General features: G+C 40.4%; 1 protein-coding gene across 2 annotated transcripts; it reads left to right on the forward strand.

The window, feature by feature from the left end:
- The first annotated feature begins 4,050 nt into the window (after positions 1 to 4,050).
- Positions 4,051 to 6,260, forward strand: LOC147893394 (histone-lysine N-methyltransferase SUVR3-like). 2 transcript variants are annotated; one of them, XM_087386113.1, is made up of 2 exons: positions 4,051 to 4,884; positions 5,530 to 6,260. In XM_087386113.1, exons 1-2 carry the CDS (start codon positions 4,137 to 4,139, stop codon positions 5,919 to 5,921), a joined length of 1,140 nt encoding a protein of 379 aa, XP_087242239.1. In that variant the 5' UTR covers positions 4,051 to 4,136; the 3' UTR covers positions 5,922 to 6,260. The 2 variants fall into 2 exon arrangements, with proteins under 2 accessions (XP_087242239.1, XP_087242238.1); XM_087386112.1 differs by having other exon boundaries at positions 4,051 to 4,896; positions 5,530 to 6,248.
- Positions 6,261 to 19,904: the final 13,644 nt, after the last annotated feature.

Below are 19,904 nucleotides of genomic sequence, written 5' to 3' on the forward strand. Positions count from 1 at the left end.
AATTTTCCAATATTTATTATGACTAGCAAGTTCTTGTCCTTAAACACAAGGCATGTGTTGGCTATGTACCATCCCATTAACTAGACTTGAGGGTTGCCTCGAACTCCATTTGTTGGGCCCCCCACCTTTTGTGACCGCTGTGTGGAAAAGTGAGTATAACCATAGTTGGCTCCTCGATAGTTCTCCTCATTGTCACCTCTTGCTTAGGCATGCCAAGTATCTCCATGTTCTTGGGTGCACATCTATCATGGGCACCCAAAAGCATGATGAAGACTTAAAGTTGTGTATTTTAGGAGCATATGAAGCAAAAACTTGGTAAAGCCTTGAAGTTGGTTATCTTATGAACATAGTCACTCACATTAGTGGTGGAAGATAGTGCAAGGAATGCAAGCTCAAAAATTAAAGGGACTCAAAGAGAACCACACTAAAATATGCATTCCTAGCTATCATGAAGACCCATAAACATGTATGTGGGGGTGACAAGGCACATGTGGGCTTTGGCTTTGTGGAAAAGGTGCACATGGACTTGGGGTTGGTGGAATGAAGTGGGCAATGGAGTGGATGGGAGAGGAATGTAGTAGAGATTTGGGACTCTTTCAATATAGGAGCTAATGAGGAGAGTCATGGATGCATGTCAATGTAGGTTTGAAATGATTTTAATTGTATGAACATTGTCCTTTTGCATCCGTGATAGCTAATATGCACAAGACTCGAAGTGACATAAGAGCGCTTCCAAGACAAGCAATTCTTGCACTCATACACATCGAGTATCGCCTAAGAGATGCTAGAATTGGAATGGAATTGGGTAGCATGGCACTCAAAAAAGGGAGGGGGTTGGAAACTATAAGGTCTTGTAGTTTATTTCTACCATGTGGTACCATGGAGGAAGCTCGTGTGTTATGTAGGGATCGGATGACATGCATTTACACTAATAAATCTCATGTTATGTTGGTTGTGATCACTGATGTGGCTATGTATCTAATGATCTTAGAGGGTAATCTTTTTGTGTTTGTTATAGTCCAAGTTTTATTTGAAAACGCATGTGTGGTATTGTGTTTTGGATTGATTGTTGTTTTAGGTCATAGAGGTTGTAAGATGGATCAGAGCCTAAAGTTGATACATATTTGAATGTTGGGTTTGAATGTTAGTTGGATGGGTAGATAGGTGAGTGCAAGTGGAGGTACACACATGCTTGGGATATGACATAGGTGTAGATCCCTTTGAGCATGCACATGCATTATGTGAAGGACAACAAATTGATGTTTGAACAGAGGACTCTGACACACCAATGAAATGCTACAAAATTGGCAAGCACACGACTATTTTTCCCCTTACATGATAACATATAGAGCTAAGGGATTGGTAGACTCTAGGTCACTTTATTTCCAAACTCCATAAGCTAAAATCGACCCATAGAAAAAAAGAAAGTAGAAAATAAAACTCATGGACACGAAATTGGAAGATTAACTAACTCCATTAGCCAAAAAAAACCCATAGAAAAAGGGAAGTTTTATTAGACTCCCAATCCGTTCTGATCCAAAGATGCAAAACTCACTTTATCTTCCAACTCCACTGGCCAAAAAAAAACAATAGCAAAAAGGGTTAGCACGAGGCAAATTGCAAAATAAGACTCATAGACATCGAATTTGAAGATAACTAATTGATCATTAGAATGAATCAATTAAGATGTGTTTATTGAGAAGCTAGATATATATATTTCCCATAGCTTCCATTTAAATTTGCAAAACTTCATGGGTTACCAGCAAGGATGACTGCATAGCTCAACACGCCATGCACATCTTTCAACCTACTCAAGCCATGAATGCGGGTGTGTTGTGGCATGATGTGCATTCTTCTTCTATTTTTTTAAATTGTAAGCTCTATTATCCAAAGGCTAATTTCTATAAATCTTTCAATTTTCTAGGTGTCATATCATTTCTTCTCCAATATCGTGCACCCAAGCAACTACTTTTGACACACTTTTGTCCCACCTCAACACGTATAGTTGGGGAGCTAAAGCAAATTCAATGGTTGAATATAATCAAGGTCAAGAAATTGAAAGAGAGATATTGAAAGGAGAGAAGTGGAGTACGTGGTGGTGCAAAGTGGGGAAGCTATAAGCAAGGTCATAAATTGTAATCATACCTTGACAAAAAAGGAGCATAGAGGTGAAAGATAGTCCATGGGCCTACAGGTATACAAAGTTTAGCATTGTCAATGAGGGACCTAATATCCATGCATGGAATATTTAGATCCATAGCCTACTCAACATTGATGAGGCAAGAGAAAATTCACCTCAAATTAACCTTTTCTATTCTTCCACTTTGTTGCTTTATTACATGCTCTACTTCAAATCTACTAGTACATCCTTATTGTGACACCAATGGTCAATATATGCTCTAATTTATCTACACCTTATAAAGTTACTACCATCTTGTTACAAAGAAAACCATTTAACCAATGTAAAATTGACTACAAATAAAAAGGTTCACAATTGATTGCAAATCTTCCATTAGTCATTGAATTAATTCAAGTCCAACGATTAAATAAATGGGAACATGTCTACATCGTGCTCTTGAGGTTATGATTTCAATTTTGGTTCATTTAGATTCCCATGAAGGAGAAAATGACAAAGTTTCTTAGAATCTACGTTTATTAAACATCAAGATGCAAAGAAAAGATTGGCAATTATGTTCTCAATATAATCTGTTTTCTAGGCAATAAAATTAATGGAATCTTATTTTTGTACAATGGTAGCTTTTGTTTTCCCAATAATTAACCCATTAGGTTAAACACCCTCTTTTTGTGCTTGATTATGTCTAGCGGGGGCTACTTGTTTGTTGCTAATCCTTTCTAGTTCCTTTTATCATCTTTGGTTGGATCCAACACTCCTTTCATAATTGTAACATGAAATGGAGGGAATTGGTTACATTACTAAGCCTTGTGACTCCACACCGTAGATGTCTAAGTTCCTCTTGTGTGACTATGTTACACTACAAGAGCTCTCTCTCTCTCTCTCTCTCTCTCTCTCTCTCTCTCTCCACACACACACACTACTCTCCTTTTTCTTTTGCATCCATTTAATTTTTTAATTTTCCCTTTTCCTATTTTTTCTAATTCCTTTTCCTTCTACCTCACAAACACTCCCTAATTTTCCCTGATTCCTTCTAAATTTTTTTCAATTCCTTTCTTAAAGCTCTAAATTTCTCTCTCTCTCTCTCTCTCTCTCTCATCTTTAACCAATTTTATTCCCTATATTTTCCTCTTCCTTCCCCATAATTTTTCCTAATTTCACTTGATTTCCCCCCAATTATTTTTATTAATGTTTTAAAACTGACTTTTTAAATCCTTTTTCCTTTTTTTCAAATTCTCTCTAGGCCCCTTTTCTTCCACGTCGAGCTATTTAAGACCTAACATTGTCCTTGCAATCCGATAGAAATCCAATCAGAGTTATGAGCATCCGATTAGAGTTATGTGCACGTGAGTCGATAGGAATCCGATAGGTAAGGGTCTTTACACACTGAGACTCCGCCCACCATACACACTCCTCAGAGCCAATGGGAGAAAAAAAAACCAATGGCGGGTGCTAAGGGCTTTACACAGTGCTCACCACACTCTTCTCCTTGTGTCCTACTTGGTTGCCATGTCATGCCCAAAATCTCCCCATCCATGGACATCCAACTTGATAGGCAGCCAAAGTTGGCTGCCCAAAAGAGATGGGCACCCTAAATGAATCCAATAAATGGGATGTTCAAAATTTTAATGCCCTGTTTGGGCAGGCAATGTATCTGTATAGGCTCTGCCCATGACAGCTTCTGGGGGTCTATAAAGACCCAAAGCATGCGATAGATCGGGCATCGTAATGTGCGATGGAGTCTGGTGGGAGCCTTTTCATTTTTAGTGCGTGGCCGAAAGAGCTGAGTGCACTCGGATTGCAACCATGAGGAATAGGTTTTCATTTGGAGTTTTGAAAATAAAATTGTTATAGTCACACCCCTAAAGTGGGGCACATGCGGTGGCAAGGATGATTTTCCTTTGGATTTGCATCCATCTTGCCAAATCAGATTGGGGCTGAGTCTGAATGTGTAGTGTGATGAAGACTCTCCTGTGAAGGTTGGTTGAGATGCGTGGTGGTGATGGGGGCTGTGGTGGAGGACGTGCTCGCAGGCGTGCTTCCATGGCTGCTCGACCCGCGAGATGTAGCATCGTTGGCCTGCACCTGCTCCTCTTTGGCTCGAGCAGCTGCCTGCCTCACCCATTTGCGCATTCGTGACGCTTCTCGTGGACTCGAACCCTTCCCCGTTCCCATCTTCAATCATGTCGATCACCTGCTTTACCCTTCCTTTTCCTACTCTCCCGTCTGTTTTCTGCCTTCTCAGTCTGTTTCGCAGCCTTGGGGAAGCACGCCTGTCTCTTTTGCATCCGCAGATAAGCCAGACTATCGGGCAGTTTTATCAGGAGCTTTAGGATCGACTTCGCCTACATGCCACTGTATCATGGCGACCGACATAGCCAACAGGACTGATGAGGCTTCACAGCTTGATGATGGGGCTTGCCCTTCTTCACGTAAAAGGCAACGAAGCTCGCGATTTGATGGAGCGAAAGCGTTCCTGTGTGGACGGACGCTGCGCGGTGACGTTGCCTACGATGCCAATGGTAGGCTGCGTTTCTTACTAGAAGGAATTGATCTCAACGGTTTCACGGACTTTGGCAGAAAAGAAACGTTATTATTGTGGGAATGTGGTGTGGCCTGTACTTGCGACCCTAATTGCAGATTTAGGGTAACTCAAAAGGGACTATCTGTCAAGGTGGCTGTTGTAAGGGACGCTCGCAAGGGATGGTGTTTGCGAGCGGCACAATTTATCTCCAGAGGCTCCTTTGTTTGTGAGTACGCAGGTCCTATTCTTGGTCCCTCCCACGTAAGGATGTTTTTGGAAGAAACTCGATATGAAAATGGTCGCTCAAGTATGTGTGGGTGTGTGGATTTGTATGTGTAAGAGCTATAAACAAAATGGTATGTGTGGGTGTGTGGATTTGTATGCGTGAGAGCATATGTTTATATTATAGCTATTTGTATAGTTTTGGTCAAGCATTAATAGAATTTACCTTTTTCTGAAAAAAAAATGTTGGGGGCTGATGACGTCAGTGAGGTAGTCCCTGCTATGGGTGATGGAGTTTATGGTTTTCAACCTTATGAGTGACTATCATGAGATCGAAACTTCAGCATGTGGTGTGTTTTTAGAGGATGAGTTTGGGCATGTTCCTGGATTCATCTTTATATATATTTGTGGTAGAACTTCGTGCCTTAGATGATGAGTTCTGGGAAAATTGATGTATAGTGCCCTCTAGTTGGCTTAGTGTTCTTTGGGCTTCTTGTTTTGTGAGCTTAGATCTGTGCTCCTGATATTTTCTTCTGGTTTTAATTTCTGCAAAGACTAAGTGACCACCCTTTTGGGGCAAAACATATCTGTGTCGTGTTCATTGTCCTCATATGATATGATTTCTCACAGTTTTATGTTCCTTTCGCAGGTGAGCTCCTTACCACAGAGGAATCACGAATTAGGCAGAAGTCATATGATAGAGCTCGGATGGGTGGGCATATGTTTGCATCTGCTTTACTAGTGGTAAGAGAGCATTTACCATCAGGGCATTTATCCCTACGTTTGAATATTGATGCTACACGAGCGGGAAATGTGGCACGGTTTATAAATCATGCATGTGATGGAGGTAATCTTTTATCGTGCTTGGTTCGATTGACTGGTTTGCTTATCCCCAAGTTGGCACTTTTTGCTAGTAAAGACATTCTAGAAGGAGAGGAACTGACCTTTAGTTACGGAGATTTCTGTGAGGGAATGCGGACCCAAGTATGCTTTTGTGAAACTGCTGCTTGCAAGGGTTTTATGCCATCAGAGCAGACCTAAGGATTCCAACCATAAAATCACAGAATACTATTGTATGCTTGCTTCATTGATTCACTCGCTACTATCTTTACAGTTTATGACATTTTTGACAATTAGGAATCAAACTGTGTATAAGGACAGTTTGAAAAGAGGGTTTATATGTACTCTCTATGATGCAAATGCTACTGTGGACTCGATAATGTATTTTTGCAAGACAGCCATTTCGTAGCTCACATGACCTTTAGTTTCGCTAGTTGTGATAAGTAAAATCTAATCCAGCTTACTTTTATGCCCAATCAACCTGCTGTTACGAGCCTAACTTGCAAGGGACAGCATATGCTCATGAATATCAATCAGTCTGACTTGTGATGGCTCCTGATGGAGCTGGAGCTGCTGGGGCTGATGCATGGCATGGATCATTGAAATCATGCAGTTCTAACTCATGAGTATCTAATTGATGAGGAGGGCAGGGGCCACTGATGGGGCCTGCTAGGAGTGTAAGGTTGCTGAAGAAGAAACTGAGCTGTTGGGTTTGTGAACGATGCTTATGGAGAGTTGTCCAAGTCCATTGCCAGAGGTTAAAGTATAGCGCGTAGGTCCCACGTTATTCCATCAATTAAGTTACTAGAATTTCAACAATTATTTCTAATAATTTCATCAATTAACATAGAATTTTAGCAAATATTTCCAGAGTAATTTCCATGGAAGTTTAAAAGAATTAGCACAAACTGTGCAAAGCAGTAGTTGTAGTAGGGCTCAGAGAAAGGATAAATGCGAATGAGGTCGCACCTCCTCCGCCAAGGCTGATTCGTGGTGTATTCCTATTCTTTCTTGCTAATACAGAGATACAAAGTGGACCGGACTTCTTGAACAAGAAAAATTCTAAACAGACCTGCAGGCTATGGCTTAATATTTGTAGAAAATTTACGAAAAAATGTTTTCTCAAAATGGATTCCAATATAGGAATCAATATAGAAATTTGGACTTTAGAACAGCAAAAATCTGAATTTGTAGAATTGGATATATTCTAGTCTTAGAAAGTTAAATATATTGTCAAGGATAATTGGTCCAGCCCTTGGGTGGGTTTGTTGTGGGTGTGTGGATTTGTTTGTGTGAAAGCATATTTTTATACTATGGTCTACACCCGTTGTTGGGCATTGATGATGTCAGTAGGGATGTCATAGTAGCTAGTCCCTATGTTGTGTTTTTAGAGGATGAGTTTGGGAATGTTCTTGGATTCATCTAGGTATATACATGTATCGAGTCTATTGATTGTTAGTCCATGAGTTCCATCGTGTGACATTAATGAGACCTACGTTCTTAAACTCTTAAAACCTATGTATTAAAATTAAAAAGCGTATTGAAGTTTGTAAGTTCTAATGTAGAGACAGAAGTGATGGAAATTTTGAGTAATGGGAAATCTCTTTTATCTAGTAACGTAGATGAGAATGGGCAAGCTTAGGTGGTGATATCGACATGCAATGGGACAACCCTCTATTCAATGAGGGTATACCGGCTTATCTCATCTCCTTCCCAAGTTTCAGTTCGCAATTGGAGGAAAGCGACCTAAGAAAATAGTCCAAAAAGAAGTAAAAGCTATTCATGCTTCTTGGTAGATATCTGTGATCTCCCATCTCGTAGAAACTCGTTGTAAAGGAGATTTAGGATTGAAAAACTAAACCTAGAGATGGGAATGCCCAAGGGAGCAGTCGGTGGAGTGGAGCAGACAAAGATAGATGCCAATGGGAAAGGTCTGGTGCGTGTCGCTCATATGCTAAAGCACTTAAGCCTCTTGAAAGGTTGCGCAAGCTAAAGAATTTGTGTTGGAGAAGCCCTCCTCTCTAGTGGGAGACGATGGTTCATAGGCTTCAGCAAGAGAGTTCTACGGGAGGGACCTAATCTCACTCAAGACATACAAAGCGGGCTAGAAAAAAATTCCATTATGGGTAGAATTCCATGGCTTGCCTTTAGCTTTGTAAATAATTGTGCTTTGTGTGTCGTTGGGTCATTCCTTGGGCTAGAACAAGAAATAACCCACAAGGGAATCCATAAGCTTGTGCCCTTATAAATCCAGGTATAGATCCTACCAAGATTTAAGGATGATATAGGTTGATGCATGCTTCAAACAGTCTTTTGAAGAATATAGCCAGCTCATGTTTCTTTAGTGGTACGGAGGCCACTCTAAAATGGATCGCCCTCAAAGGGCTACTTGTAGGAATCATGAGGAGGACATATTGCGAGCAAGCTATCTCAAAAAGAGGCCATACTTTTAGGAGCAAGAATTAGGGACACCGACTAGAGTATTGTGAAGCAAGCTTCGAAAGACCCCTAAGTGATTAGGGAAAAGGCTTGAATAGTTTAAAAATTTCAAGAATAAGATGTCGTCACGAACGATGATGACAAAGATGAAGTGGTTCCCCAACTCTCAAAATTTTGAAGACCAATTGTTGGGTGTACTAAAAGCTAATATGTAAAATAAGGAACCGCTCTTCATCAAGTTAAGGGAGAAAAGGTAGGTTGGTTTGAAGGAGGTTACAAATTTGGAAGCCCGAGGAATAGAAGATTGTCGGGAGGTTTTGTAATCTCTTTGATATAAACCTTGCGTATAGTATACCCAACACCACCCAAATCTTGTCGCCCTTGCTATCTACCACCTACCCTCATCACACAAGTTGAAGGCAAATCGAAAAAGCATCCAGGGCATGCCACTCAAATTGTGTCCATGCTCTCCTCTACGTCCTCAAGCCCAGACTATTACTTTCTTTTGGCACCCTCAAATGTTATTGACCACCTATGAACAACTTTACTAGTTGTAACATGTTCTTGCATCCTTCAATGCCTCTTATAGCAACACAAGTACTTATTAAGAATGGGGACCCAAACTCTCTAGTACCAAAATATAAAATCAAGTAAAAGGCCTACAACGTGTTTAGAATCCTCAGAAACACAAGGGTTTGCAAGACATAATCACCACCCAACCATTTGGATTCAATTTTTTGTCTCATACCCTCAACTAGAGCACACTTGTCTAAAACTATCCCCTTGACCCTAGATAATTTCAATACTTGCATCTTGCCAAGTGTTGTCCTCTCATGGAATTACCTTATTTGCCCATTATACTCCTCTTAGTCACCTTTTTCCCTTATATTTGCTTGACGCAAAAACTAATGAGCACTAGAACCATATACGACAAACTGGAAAATGCATAATCCTCTTGTATCCCACACCTAAAAAGCCAACCAACACCTAGTCCATAACCATTTCACGCATTCCAAAATACAAAACCCCAAACCAAACTTTGATTCACTCTTTATATAATTTATGTACATCAACTTTTGATGTTCTCTCTAAAGATTGATGCCCACCAATTCATCCATGGTCTTGCTAATGCATCAATGTGCGATGTGAGTTCTCATTGTGAGCTCTAATGTCAAACTTTTTGTATCCGTTAGGTGGTAATTTAGAACCTCCTCTTACCAAACTAAAAAAATGTTATTTTTTAGGTGCCGTTCAATTCACCCTCATCGGTCATGCATTCACTCATTTCTCCTCTCAGACTTGACTTGGAAAACTTATATAGCTTGCATGTAGCAAAAGGTCGTCCTTGTTTTCTCTTTATAAAATGTTTTTTCAAAATTTTCATTTTTAAGCTAATAGGTTTTTTCCAAATGGTATGCATGTTCCCTTATACCATACAACAATTAAAATATTGCCTCACTTATTTGGGCTTTGGTGTTTGCAAGGAAAAGGAGGGCAAGGAAGGTAATCAAGAGGAGGAGAATGGGGAGAAGGAGAAACATGATGAGGAGAGGGATGAGAGGGAGGACGAAGAGAAGGAAATAGGAGGAGAGTGTAGAGGAGGAAGAGCACAAAGAGGAGGAGAGGGAGGGGGATGGGAAGCAGGAGAAATAGGAAGAGGGTTGGCAAGAGTAGTAAGAGGACCAGGAGCAATAAAGGAGGAGAGGTAGTACGAGGAGGAGAGAAAAGAAGAGGAGAGAAAAGGGAGGGAGCAGCAAGAGCAAGAGGTGGACTAGTAGTAAAGCAAGAGGGAAGTAGGAGGAGGCATAGGAGAAGAAAAAGTAGGAGGGAAAGTAGGAGGAAAAGGAGAAGCAAGTCACAAAACAAGAGAATCAAACAACTTTAAGGTGGCCGTGGCACAAACACCAGTCCTTGATGTGACTTTCTTGGTTGTTGATTCCTTGAGAGCACAACTCAATACCCCCTACAAGTAGATTGTAAGATCAAGTCAAAGAAGCTCACAAGGCTAGAAACATGGCTAAGAATAGTAAATACGCTTCACCTCCTTGATTGAGCCAAAGGATGATAGTTGCTTATAAGGACCAAAATTAAGCTAGGATTGTTTAACAACTCCAACTCAAAGACATCCCGTGACTCACCTTAGCTCAAGGTTAGCTACAATAGGCAAGGGACCAAAACAAGCTGCTCAAAACTAGATAAGCAGCCTTCCCTAGCACGATCATGTTAGCATCTCAGGTACATTTGAGTCTAAGCCTAAACTAATTGAATCCCTAAGACCCAAGTTGCACGAGCAACCCAATGCAAATTGAGATCATGGATGTTTAGCCCCTTTCAAATATTGACATTGATGACCTCAATAGCAGGCATGACATTCATGACATTGATGCTATGGGGAGGATCCATAGCAGGCAGGCATGCACCTAAAAGGAATGCCCACCATAAACAACACCATGTAGACATGTACAGGTGATCCTCAATGAGGTCATCCCCTCACCTAGTTGGCTGACTCAGTTAGTCTCTATGACAATTAGGCACATGCTTTCTACATCTACTAAAAGGTCAATACACAACAAGAGCATAGGCACAACATCGTACCAAGATTACAACCTTGTCCACACTTAGCAAAGTCACCTTACTAGATTACATCTTACAAGTGCTAATACACTTTTGACTACATTCTAGTCTCTCCCTTGCTAGCTCTTCTTTTTGACATCTAGTACCAATTGACCCCAAGTAACGCCCAGTAAGGGTTTGGGCCATAACAACATGGTACAAGCTAAGTGCAAGAGAAATGTGAAGCCCACAAAATCCCATGCACATGCAATGACGAAGTAGCACATGTAGCCTTGATGATTTTGATTCCAAGCCCCATTGCAAGAATCAAACAAGAAGAAGTTCTTGAATCTGCATGAGGAATTTTGAAAGTCGAAGGCTCAAGCTACAAATATGGAGTTGCATGCATAGTTGCAAGGCTCTTGGCTTGCTATCTTGATACTGAAGACTTCAAATGATAGAGCTTGAGATGATGCACAAGTCATTGGGATCAACTTTTGCTTGGGTGTAGCCAATTGCGAAACTATTTTCGGGGCCATTTTGGAGCCATGACGCGACGCGCTCGGGTGAGATTTTGAATTTTGTGCAGACCTGTGCTCTCGTCGAAATTTTTTTCGATGTCATGATGTTGCATTGGCGTAATAATGAGACACAATCTATTTATTCTAAACACCGCAAAGCTCAACACACGGCAGCTCTACACTACATCGTGTGCATCTCTGCATTGCTTTGCGCAGCACATTCTCTGGCCTGATCACCTATTATCGCGCAGTCTTTTGCTGCTACTTTGCCACCTGTCATTGGGCAATGAGTCCATGCCGATCATGAAAATTCAAGGTCAGCTTGCAGAGACCACCGCGCTAGTTCTTGGCATAATAATGAGATGCAATCTATCATTCTGAACACCGTTGCAATGCAGTCTCTAGCTTGACCACCTATCATCGGTAGCCTTTTGCCGCAGCTTTGCCACTTGTCAGTGGGCAGCATGTCCATGCAGATCATGAAATTTTAAGGTTGGCTTGAAGAGACCGTCGCGTTGGTTCTTAGCCTAATAATGAGACACGATCTATTATTCTGAACATCGTCGTAGCGCAGTCTCTTACATGACCATCTGTCATTGTCCAGAATTCAAGGTTAGCTAGGAGCGAGACTACCATGCTGGTTCTTGGAGTTATGGCTCCATTATCTATTTTTACGTATTACAAGAGGAAATCTATGACAACCACCGCGCTGGCAAACATAAGGAGATCGATGACAACCACCGCCCTAGTTCTTGGAGTTATATATTTGTATACTAAGAAAAATATATTTCCTTGTGCAACCAAGGAAAATGCAATTGACGATATGATCCTCGAGGGGTCCCCTTTAGGAGCAAGGGCCATATTGACATGCCATATTTGTTTAGTGGCATCTTGAATATTTGTTTAGTGGCATATGATCCTCGAGGGGTCCCCTTTAGGAGCAAGGGCCATATTGACATGCCATATTTGTTTAGTGGCATCTTGAATATTTTTCTTGTATACTAAGAAAAATATATTTCCTTGTGCAACCAAGGAAAATGCAATTGACGATATGATCCTCGAGGGGTCCCCTTTAGGAGCAAGGGCCATATTGACATGCCATATTTGTTTAGTGGCATCTTGTATAATGCATGTCGATATGGCCTTGTCCCCCATAAGGGCCATATCATCAATTGCATTTTCTACAATTTAATTCTAGATGTATCTCCATGCAACAAGGGTGGGTTGTTGGAGTTATTTTAGCGCTATTTTGGTCCTAAACCAAGGAAATTATAGTCCTACTTTACAGGTATTTTAGTCCTTGTTGCAGTAAATCCTAAATGAGAGCAAAAGTATTTCGAGTCCCCGCAATGACTATAGGTTCGGTGGTGCCATCCAGATAATCAACTACAATTCATCGAGTGAAAATTGAGCAAAAGAGATTACATCTACATCTAATAACAGGTTATATATAAGAACTAACAACTTATACTGAGCAAAAATTAAACAGAGGACCTTGTAATTATAAAAACTCAGTAAATGCTGAGAGCCTTAGAGGCCAAAAGATTGCATCTAGTGACCATAACCACTCAAATATAAAAGTTAACAACAGTGCATACTGAGAGCCTCAAATTGAATAAAAGAGATTACATAAATGTAAAAACTCAGCAATTGCTGAGAGCCTTAGAGACCAAAAGATTACATTCAGCGAGCCAAAAGATCGCTGAGAGCCGTAAAGGCAAAAAGATTACATCCAGCCACCATTGGTGAGTGGTTATAAGCCTTGTTGAGCAAGATGAAATTTATACAACTCAGTATTGTCACCAGTCCAGCTTATTCCATTAAAAATTTTTAGGGAGCCAATGGAGGAGACAATGGAGAGGCCAAAGATCATGCACATTGCCAAGAGTCAGATTATGGTCCCTCTAACAAGACGAGAGTACTTTGCAGTGAAAATCCCGAGGCCTTCATTGATGTATAGGGGGAATCCATATAGAACAGCCATATAGAGGTTCTCTATGACCATGTCATCTAAGGTGGTGACATGCAAATATGGGGGGAATTGATCGTGGGAACAAAGGGTATCCACTAGAGCCAAAGTCCAAGTGAGTGCAACACAATCACCTTATATGAGAAGGAAGATAACATTGGGATCACGTTGCATCGAGGGGTGGTAGTAGTTACAATAATAGACATGGTGAAGATGAGTGGGTGAGCAGTGGAACAGATGAGTAGGAGAGTAGCTGAGTGATGAGAGTTGGAGGAGGGAGCGTGAAACAAAGTACAGTAGGGACGAAAGAGAGCTGGAGGAGGATATGTGGAGTAAAGTAGCAGAGCACGTGGAGCAAAGTAGTAGAGCAAGGGCGGATGAGAGCAACGTAGTAAAATGCTAAATGCCATGGATTTAAAAAATTGGAGCCACCGTGGTGGCTGGAGGTCCGGTGTTCCATCTATATTAATTGCATGTCACCGCGTGGAATCTTAGGTGCCACCTCAGATGGGCAATGGCAATTAATTACGTGGCTAGTAATCATGAAGCAAACGCTCGATGGTGGTAACTGGTAGGTGAGTGATTGTAGGCCACTGCGGTGGTTGGTAATTAACTACAGGCTGGTGGAATCCTAGCCATGACAGACACGGCTGATGAGAGCCATCACCACCAAATAGTAATTGCCACAAAAGTAAATCATAAAGTAAAGCCTAATTACCTCTAATCACTCATTATCATGACTCTAGTACTCGATTGATTAAACCCTGGTGATTGGTAATTTACTGCACTTATAGTAATCATGCATGCAAGCCTGGTGGTGGTAATTGGCAAGTGAGTAATTACGGGCCACTGCGGTGGCTGATAATTAATTGCCAGCCTGTTGGAATGTTAGCCACCACAGATGTGGTTGATGAGCGCCACCACCATCAAGCAGTAATTACCACAAAAGTAAATCATGAAGCCTAATCACCTCTAATCACTCATTACCATGCACTCTAGTACTCTACTGAGCATGCAAGCTCAGTGACTGATAATTTATTGCACTCGTAGTAATCATGCATGCAAGCCCGATGGTGGTAACTTGGTAGGTAAGTAATTGCAGACCACTACAGTGGTTGGTAATTAATTGCTAGCCTGGTGGAATCTTAGCCACCACAGATGCGGTTGATAAAAGCCACCACCATCGGGTTGTAATTATTACAAAAGTAAATCATGAATCCTAATCACTCATAATCACGCACTCTAATACTCAGATAGGGCTAGAATCAAGACTCTAGGTAAAGATGGTGGAGTCAAGCTTTCTAGCTTACCAACAGCAGACCTCCAAGATGTGTTGAAGAAGACAATGTACTTCTTTCCTGATACGAGAGGAACCGTGAAGTTCTGGCAGGTTCAAGCAACATTAGAGCAACTGAAAGGACGTGATGCCTCTTTCTCAAGGATGATCTCCAAGAGTGTGATAATCAACCTGAAGAATTGTGTGGATGGCAAATCCAAATTGCCATCTCAGTCGGCCGGAGTTGCAATGCACCTGATGACGTCTAACTTCAAAGGGATTTTTGAGTAATACGATAAGATGTCTCAAAAGATGACTTTTCTCCAAGAGAGCCAGTGATCTAGCCAAGGCAGCATAACTTGAGAAAATTCTCAAGGAGGGTGCAAAAGCCAAGATAGAGGAGGTAGAAGCAAGCGCCTTGCAAACACAAGAGCAAGTTGAGGCCACTGCAAAAATGGTTGGCATGGAAAGGCATAGAAGAGAAGAAGCAAAGAAGTTCATCAAGGAGCTCCGAGATATGCTTGAAGAAGTTAGAAGTGACGGGGACATTGCAGCCAAGGAGCTAGCAACGATGCGAAAGGAGCTTGAAGATCAGAGAACCGAAAAGGAGTCTCTTTACAAATGGCTCTGCAACATGCAAAACGCATTCAATATTGAAAAAAACCATATGATAGAGGAAATGAAAAGGGAGAATATGAAAACTAGAAGGGTAATGCAAGAGCCGCGAGAGAGCTTCAAGGCCAGGAAGGATTGGACAAAGAGTAGGCGGGATGAAGAAAAAAATGAGAGCTCTCCAAGGCAGGAAGGATGCAAAGAGTAGCCACGGTGGAGCAAGTTGCAGCAGCCACAATGGGGGTTGTTATCTAGAAACACTGGTGGAAGTTCAAAGAGTAAGCTACAAGACCCAGCAACAAGATTACGATAGGGTTGTGCACGATCTTGCAGTGACTTTCGAAAGTTTTGAAAAGCAGTTCGTCGTCGTGAGAAATTTTCAAACTAGAGTGGAAGTCTCGAAAATGACCCATGTTGATGTTTTTGAGCAATTTAAGCAACTTGAAGAGATGTTGAGGGAATCAGATGACGCTGTTACACATAGTGAGCAAAGAGTGGAGGAGATAAAGGAGAACATCTATAGCCTTAGGATGAGGGAGGAAGCAATCAAAAAGCAGCTTCATCATGTGCAGAGTAAGACTATTGTATTGGCGGTCGTAATAGCTAAATCGGATGCCTATCCTATTATGTAGCAGGGTTCGAAATGCATGGTTTGCCATACCCCCATCGTAGATGCCTGCATGATCTGATGGCCTACGTGCTACCACCTTGTACATGTTTTTTCCTTTGGGGTGTTTGTGCATACAAGATTGCTATGTAAAGGTCATTTGCCATTGTCCAGGTCATGGACAGATCAAATGTGCCTACCTACTATAGCTATCTACGATGAGAAAGTAGATGCCGCAGTTCAATTTGCCATTTTGGTAAAAAATGCAAAAGACGAAGAGCTTGAATTGAAGAAGACCTGACAGTGAGGGAAAGGATCCTGAAGGGAGGAACCAGTCCCCTTTAGGAAAGGAGCAAGAAGGGCCAAGCTTGCAACCTAGAAGCTCAAAGCAAGGAAAGAGTAAAAGACATGAAGGAAGGGGCCGGGCCCTTGAAGGAAGGAACCATCCCTCTTCAAGAAAGGAGCAAGGAGAACCGACCCTACAATCAAGGAGCTCAAAAAAGCAACCTACTCAAAGCAATGTGGAACCAGCCCCCTGAAGGAAATGAGTCTTTGAGATGTAATCTATGTAATTCATATGCAATCTATTGAATTATTAATTTTCTTTAGATTTTACTTAGGCAATGTATTTGTTTTAGGATAACACTTTGCAGTAATGCGATTCGTTCTAGTATAATAGATTCTAGTATAATAGCATTGGTTATTGCAGCTCGGAGGTTTGTTGTGCACTAGGATATTAACTACCACCAGCGCAATGATTTGCTTATATTATTACGAGGATATTAATTTAATTGTCACTAGCACAGTGATTGGTTGCCAACACGGTGGTTGGTTGCGCAATAAGAATATAACTGCCACCAGCGTGGTGGTTTGCTTCTATTATTATTATTACAATACGAGATGAGTGGCATACAATTCAAAAATTGTGGATTAGTTATAGGATTTATATATATATATATATATATATATATATGTATGTATGTATGTATGTATGTATGTATGTAATATTATAATATTTTCAGAGTGACTAAAGTGATGTTTTCTCAGCTATGTGACTAGATAGTGTTCTTCGACAGAGACCAAGGACTATAATGTGAGACAAAAGATTTCGATTAAATGGATTTGAAGATTTGAAATAAAGTGGTTAGATAATGCTAATGAGCAAGAAAGAGAGGTCGCTATGATGACGGTAGCACTTAGTACGGCACGAGAACGCTCTGAGTCTATAAAGTGTCAAGACACGTCAAGGATCGTAACGTCAAATCGAATATTTACATATATCTATGTCTATATATATCCAATTTTATAGACGAAGTGATTGAATTGATGTTGCACAAAGTTCCGAAGTGATGTACAAATCTCAAAAGTGATTGAAGTGATCCTTTACCAAGACAAGGACCATAATGCCAGACGAAATATTTTGAATATCTGTATACATCTATATGTCTATATATTATAGAAATATCATTGAAATTTGCATGCTCTTTGATACAAACTAGTAAAGGAACAATGAAGGAACATAGATGAAAAGTCATGGTAGAAACGGCATTTCTTCAGCCTATTGTCCTGCAGAAGATGAAGCCATTTTGCAATGGGTCTCTTGGCAACCTAGGATTGTCGTACAAGAGATTGATCGATTGGAGGAGGTACTTAGTGCTCCACAACATCGACTCGAGATTGTCATTCGAAAGATGGATTGATTGTAGGATGAACTGTGGGAAAGCCTTCAATATTATAAGGATCCACAATTTGCGAAGTATGTTGCTAAAGGCTCCCAATGTGCTCTATGTCGTGCCACTATCCTGAAAGTCTTGTGTGAATATAAAGTTCTTCAGAGATGGAACACTTGATCTCTTGGAGCTTCGGCTACTCTATTTTTTTGTTTTTACCCATCTTTTTTCTTTGTTTCGACTTCAACCTCAAAAGCACTTTTCATTTTGAGTGAAACAAATTCAAAATATATAAGAGCAAATCTTGGATATATATTACTCGGGTTTTTTCGTAGGGGATGGCCACCTCTCTAATATAGGATAAGTGGTCACCAGCGGGGTGGTTGGTTGCACACTAGGATATTAACTACTACCAGCACGATGGTTTGCTTCTATTATTACTAGTATTATTCTCTCGCTTGCATATCTATGCTAGAGTTCCAACACGCTGACATAGAAGATTAGCCACCTTAATTGAATGATGAGAAATGGATATGTCAGGTTGTATGAGAAGAAGGATACGGTCGGGCTCAATGAACTCTCTCCCTATTTAAGTATAATGGACACACAACTAAGAGCCCATTTTGAAATCTAGCCCCGAAACTCTATACATTGATCCACCTACTGCAAATATATAGCATACCCAAAAGACTTTGGAATGATCATGTTTTATCTGAGAACTCCTCGCAGAACCAAACCCGGAGAAGAGGGAGGATAATAGCTACAAGGAGGACATGCTTCGTAATTGGCTGTATGACTTGGAGTCGGCAAAAACGGTGACTATTAATTTTTTTGGTTATCATTTTTCTTGAGTCTTTAAGATACTTGTCAAGCTCATGATGTAGGTTTCTTTTAGTAGGACATGATGGTGGCATGAACTTGTATAGAGTGCCAATACCAAGAGAAAGAGGATCTCGAGCGAAAGGAGGAGTTACTATGGATGTACAAGTCAATAGAGAGACAAGTAAGTAGTTGGTGGTCTGATTGTGTAATGAGATCTGCAATAGTGTATCAGATTGTCCTAAAGACCTGGGAGATGCTTGTTATAGAGAGGTTGATAAGATAGTCCGAAGTTTGAAATTTTCCTAAGTTGCAAAAAATCATCATATTTTAAAAAAAGTAAAAATCTTGCAGGCATTTCTTGGACTTGTGAACTTTCTTGGGCTGCTATCATCCATGATCTATGGTGCTTATAATACTTGATTTTGTATCGACGTGCTTCCATGTTAACACTTAAATGTCTTAAGTAGTCCGATGGTTGAAATCTGACAGTTAAAGATAACTATCCTAAAGAAGACTATTTTAGTATAGTACTTTGTAATGAATTTAAGAATAGCACAACGGTAGTGCAGGATAAGTGCGGTGGTGGTTAGTTAACTACACACTAGGATATTAACAGTCACCAAAGTGGTGGTTTGCTTCTATTATTACAAGATGAATGGCATACAATTCATTCATTTAGGATTTATGGATTTATGGATTTGTTATGGGATTTAATAAAACCAACAAAATGGTTGTTTGGGATATACTAAAAAAAAGCATGGAATTTATCATTTGGGATTTACAAAAACAAGTGGGGTGGTTAGTTTGTGATTTACCAAAAGAAGTGTAATCTCAAATATATTTTTTATTTTCCAAGATAAGTAGAATATTGTTTCCTTGCAATGAGACTATATTTTCTTAGTACTATCTTAGTCGTCCTCGTCCACCACTTTAAGACACCCCAAGATGTGCTCTCCTCAGTGAGGTAATAGAAACTCTCCTCAAACTATGGCAAGTCATTGTTTCTCACCATTGTTTCACTCCATTTGAACGTAGAGGAAAAACTTGAACTCGCTTCCATGTCTTCATAGTTACAATGTTCTCACAATCGTTATAATCTCCTATAATGCATACACTCTGGAAACAAGAAAGTTTTCTTATTTTAATCAGGTGGTTGTTTGAGAATCCTTATATGCTGTGCAGACCACGAACTTTAATTTTCTCACAATCATGCCGGCTTCTTCTTTGCACTTCATCCACTTTCACTTCATGGAACACTTTGCATACTACACTATTCTTAAGGCTTTTTTACTTTATGTTGAATGCACGCCTGTGGAGAGGTTAACTATAAGCCATGTTACAACATCATGAGGATCATTGAGATTTTCTTGAGAGCATGTTAGTCGGTGTTTAAACAGAGCTTGATTAATGACATCACCACATCCACATGTTCACTCTTGTTATGGCTATACCGAAAGAAATTTCACATAATGTATAGACGATCAAGGATTTGAACCTTGAGACAAAGTAGAATCCACTGGTTAATTTAAATTGAGAGAGCTGTAAGAAAACAATAACTTCTGTGCTCAACAGATAATAGGATCTTGTATGCAAGAGATAGAAGCAGATAGTATAGAGAATCAAAAATTTGATTATTGTAAAACTGATACAATAGACGGCATTGCCTCCCAGCCATGCGCTCCTGTGTGAGAAGCTTTGATGGCGTGCTGGAAATA

This window comes from Dipteris shenzhenensis, chromosome 15, assembly GCF_047967505.1.
Source record: "Dipteris shenzhenensis isolate YYH24624 ecotype China chromosome 15, Dip_SZ_1.0, whole genome shotgun sequence".
NCBI classification, from domain to species: Eukaryota; Viridiplantae; Streptophyta; class Polypodiopsida; order Gleicheniales; family Dipteridaceae; genus Dipteris; species Dipteris shenzhenensis.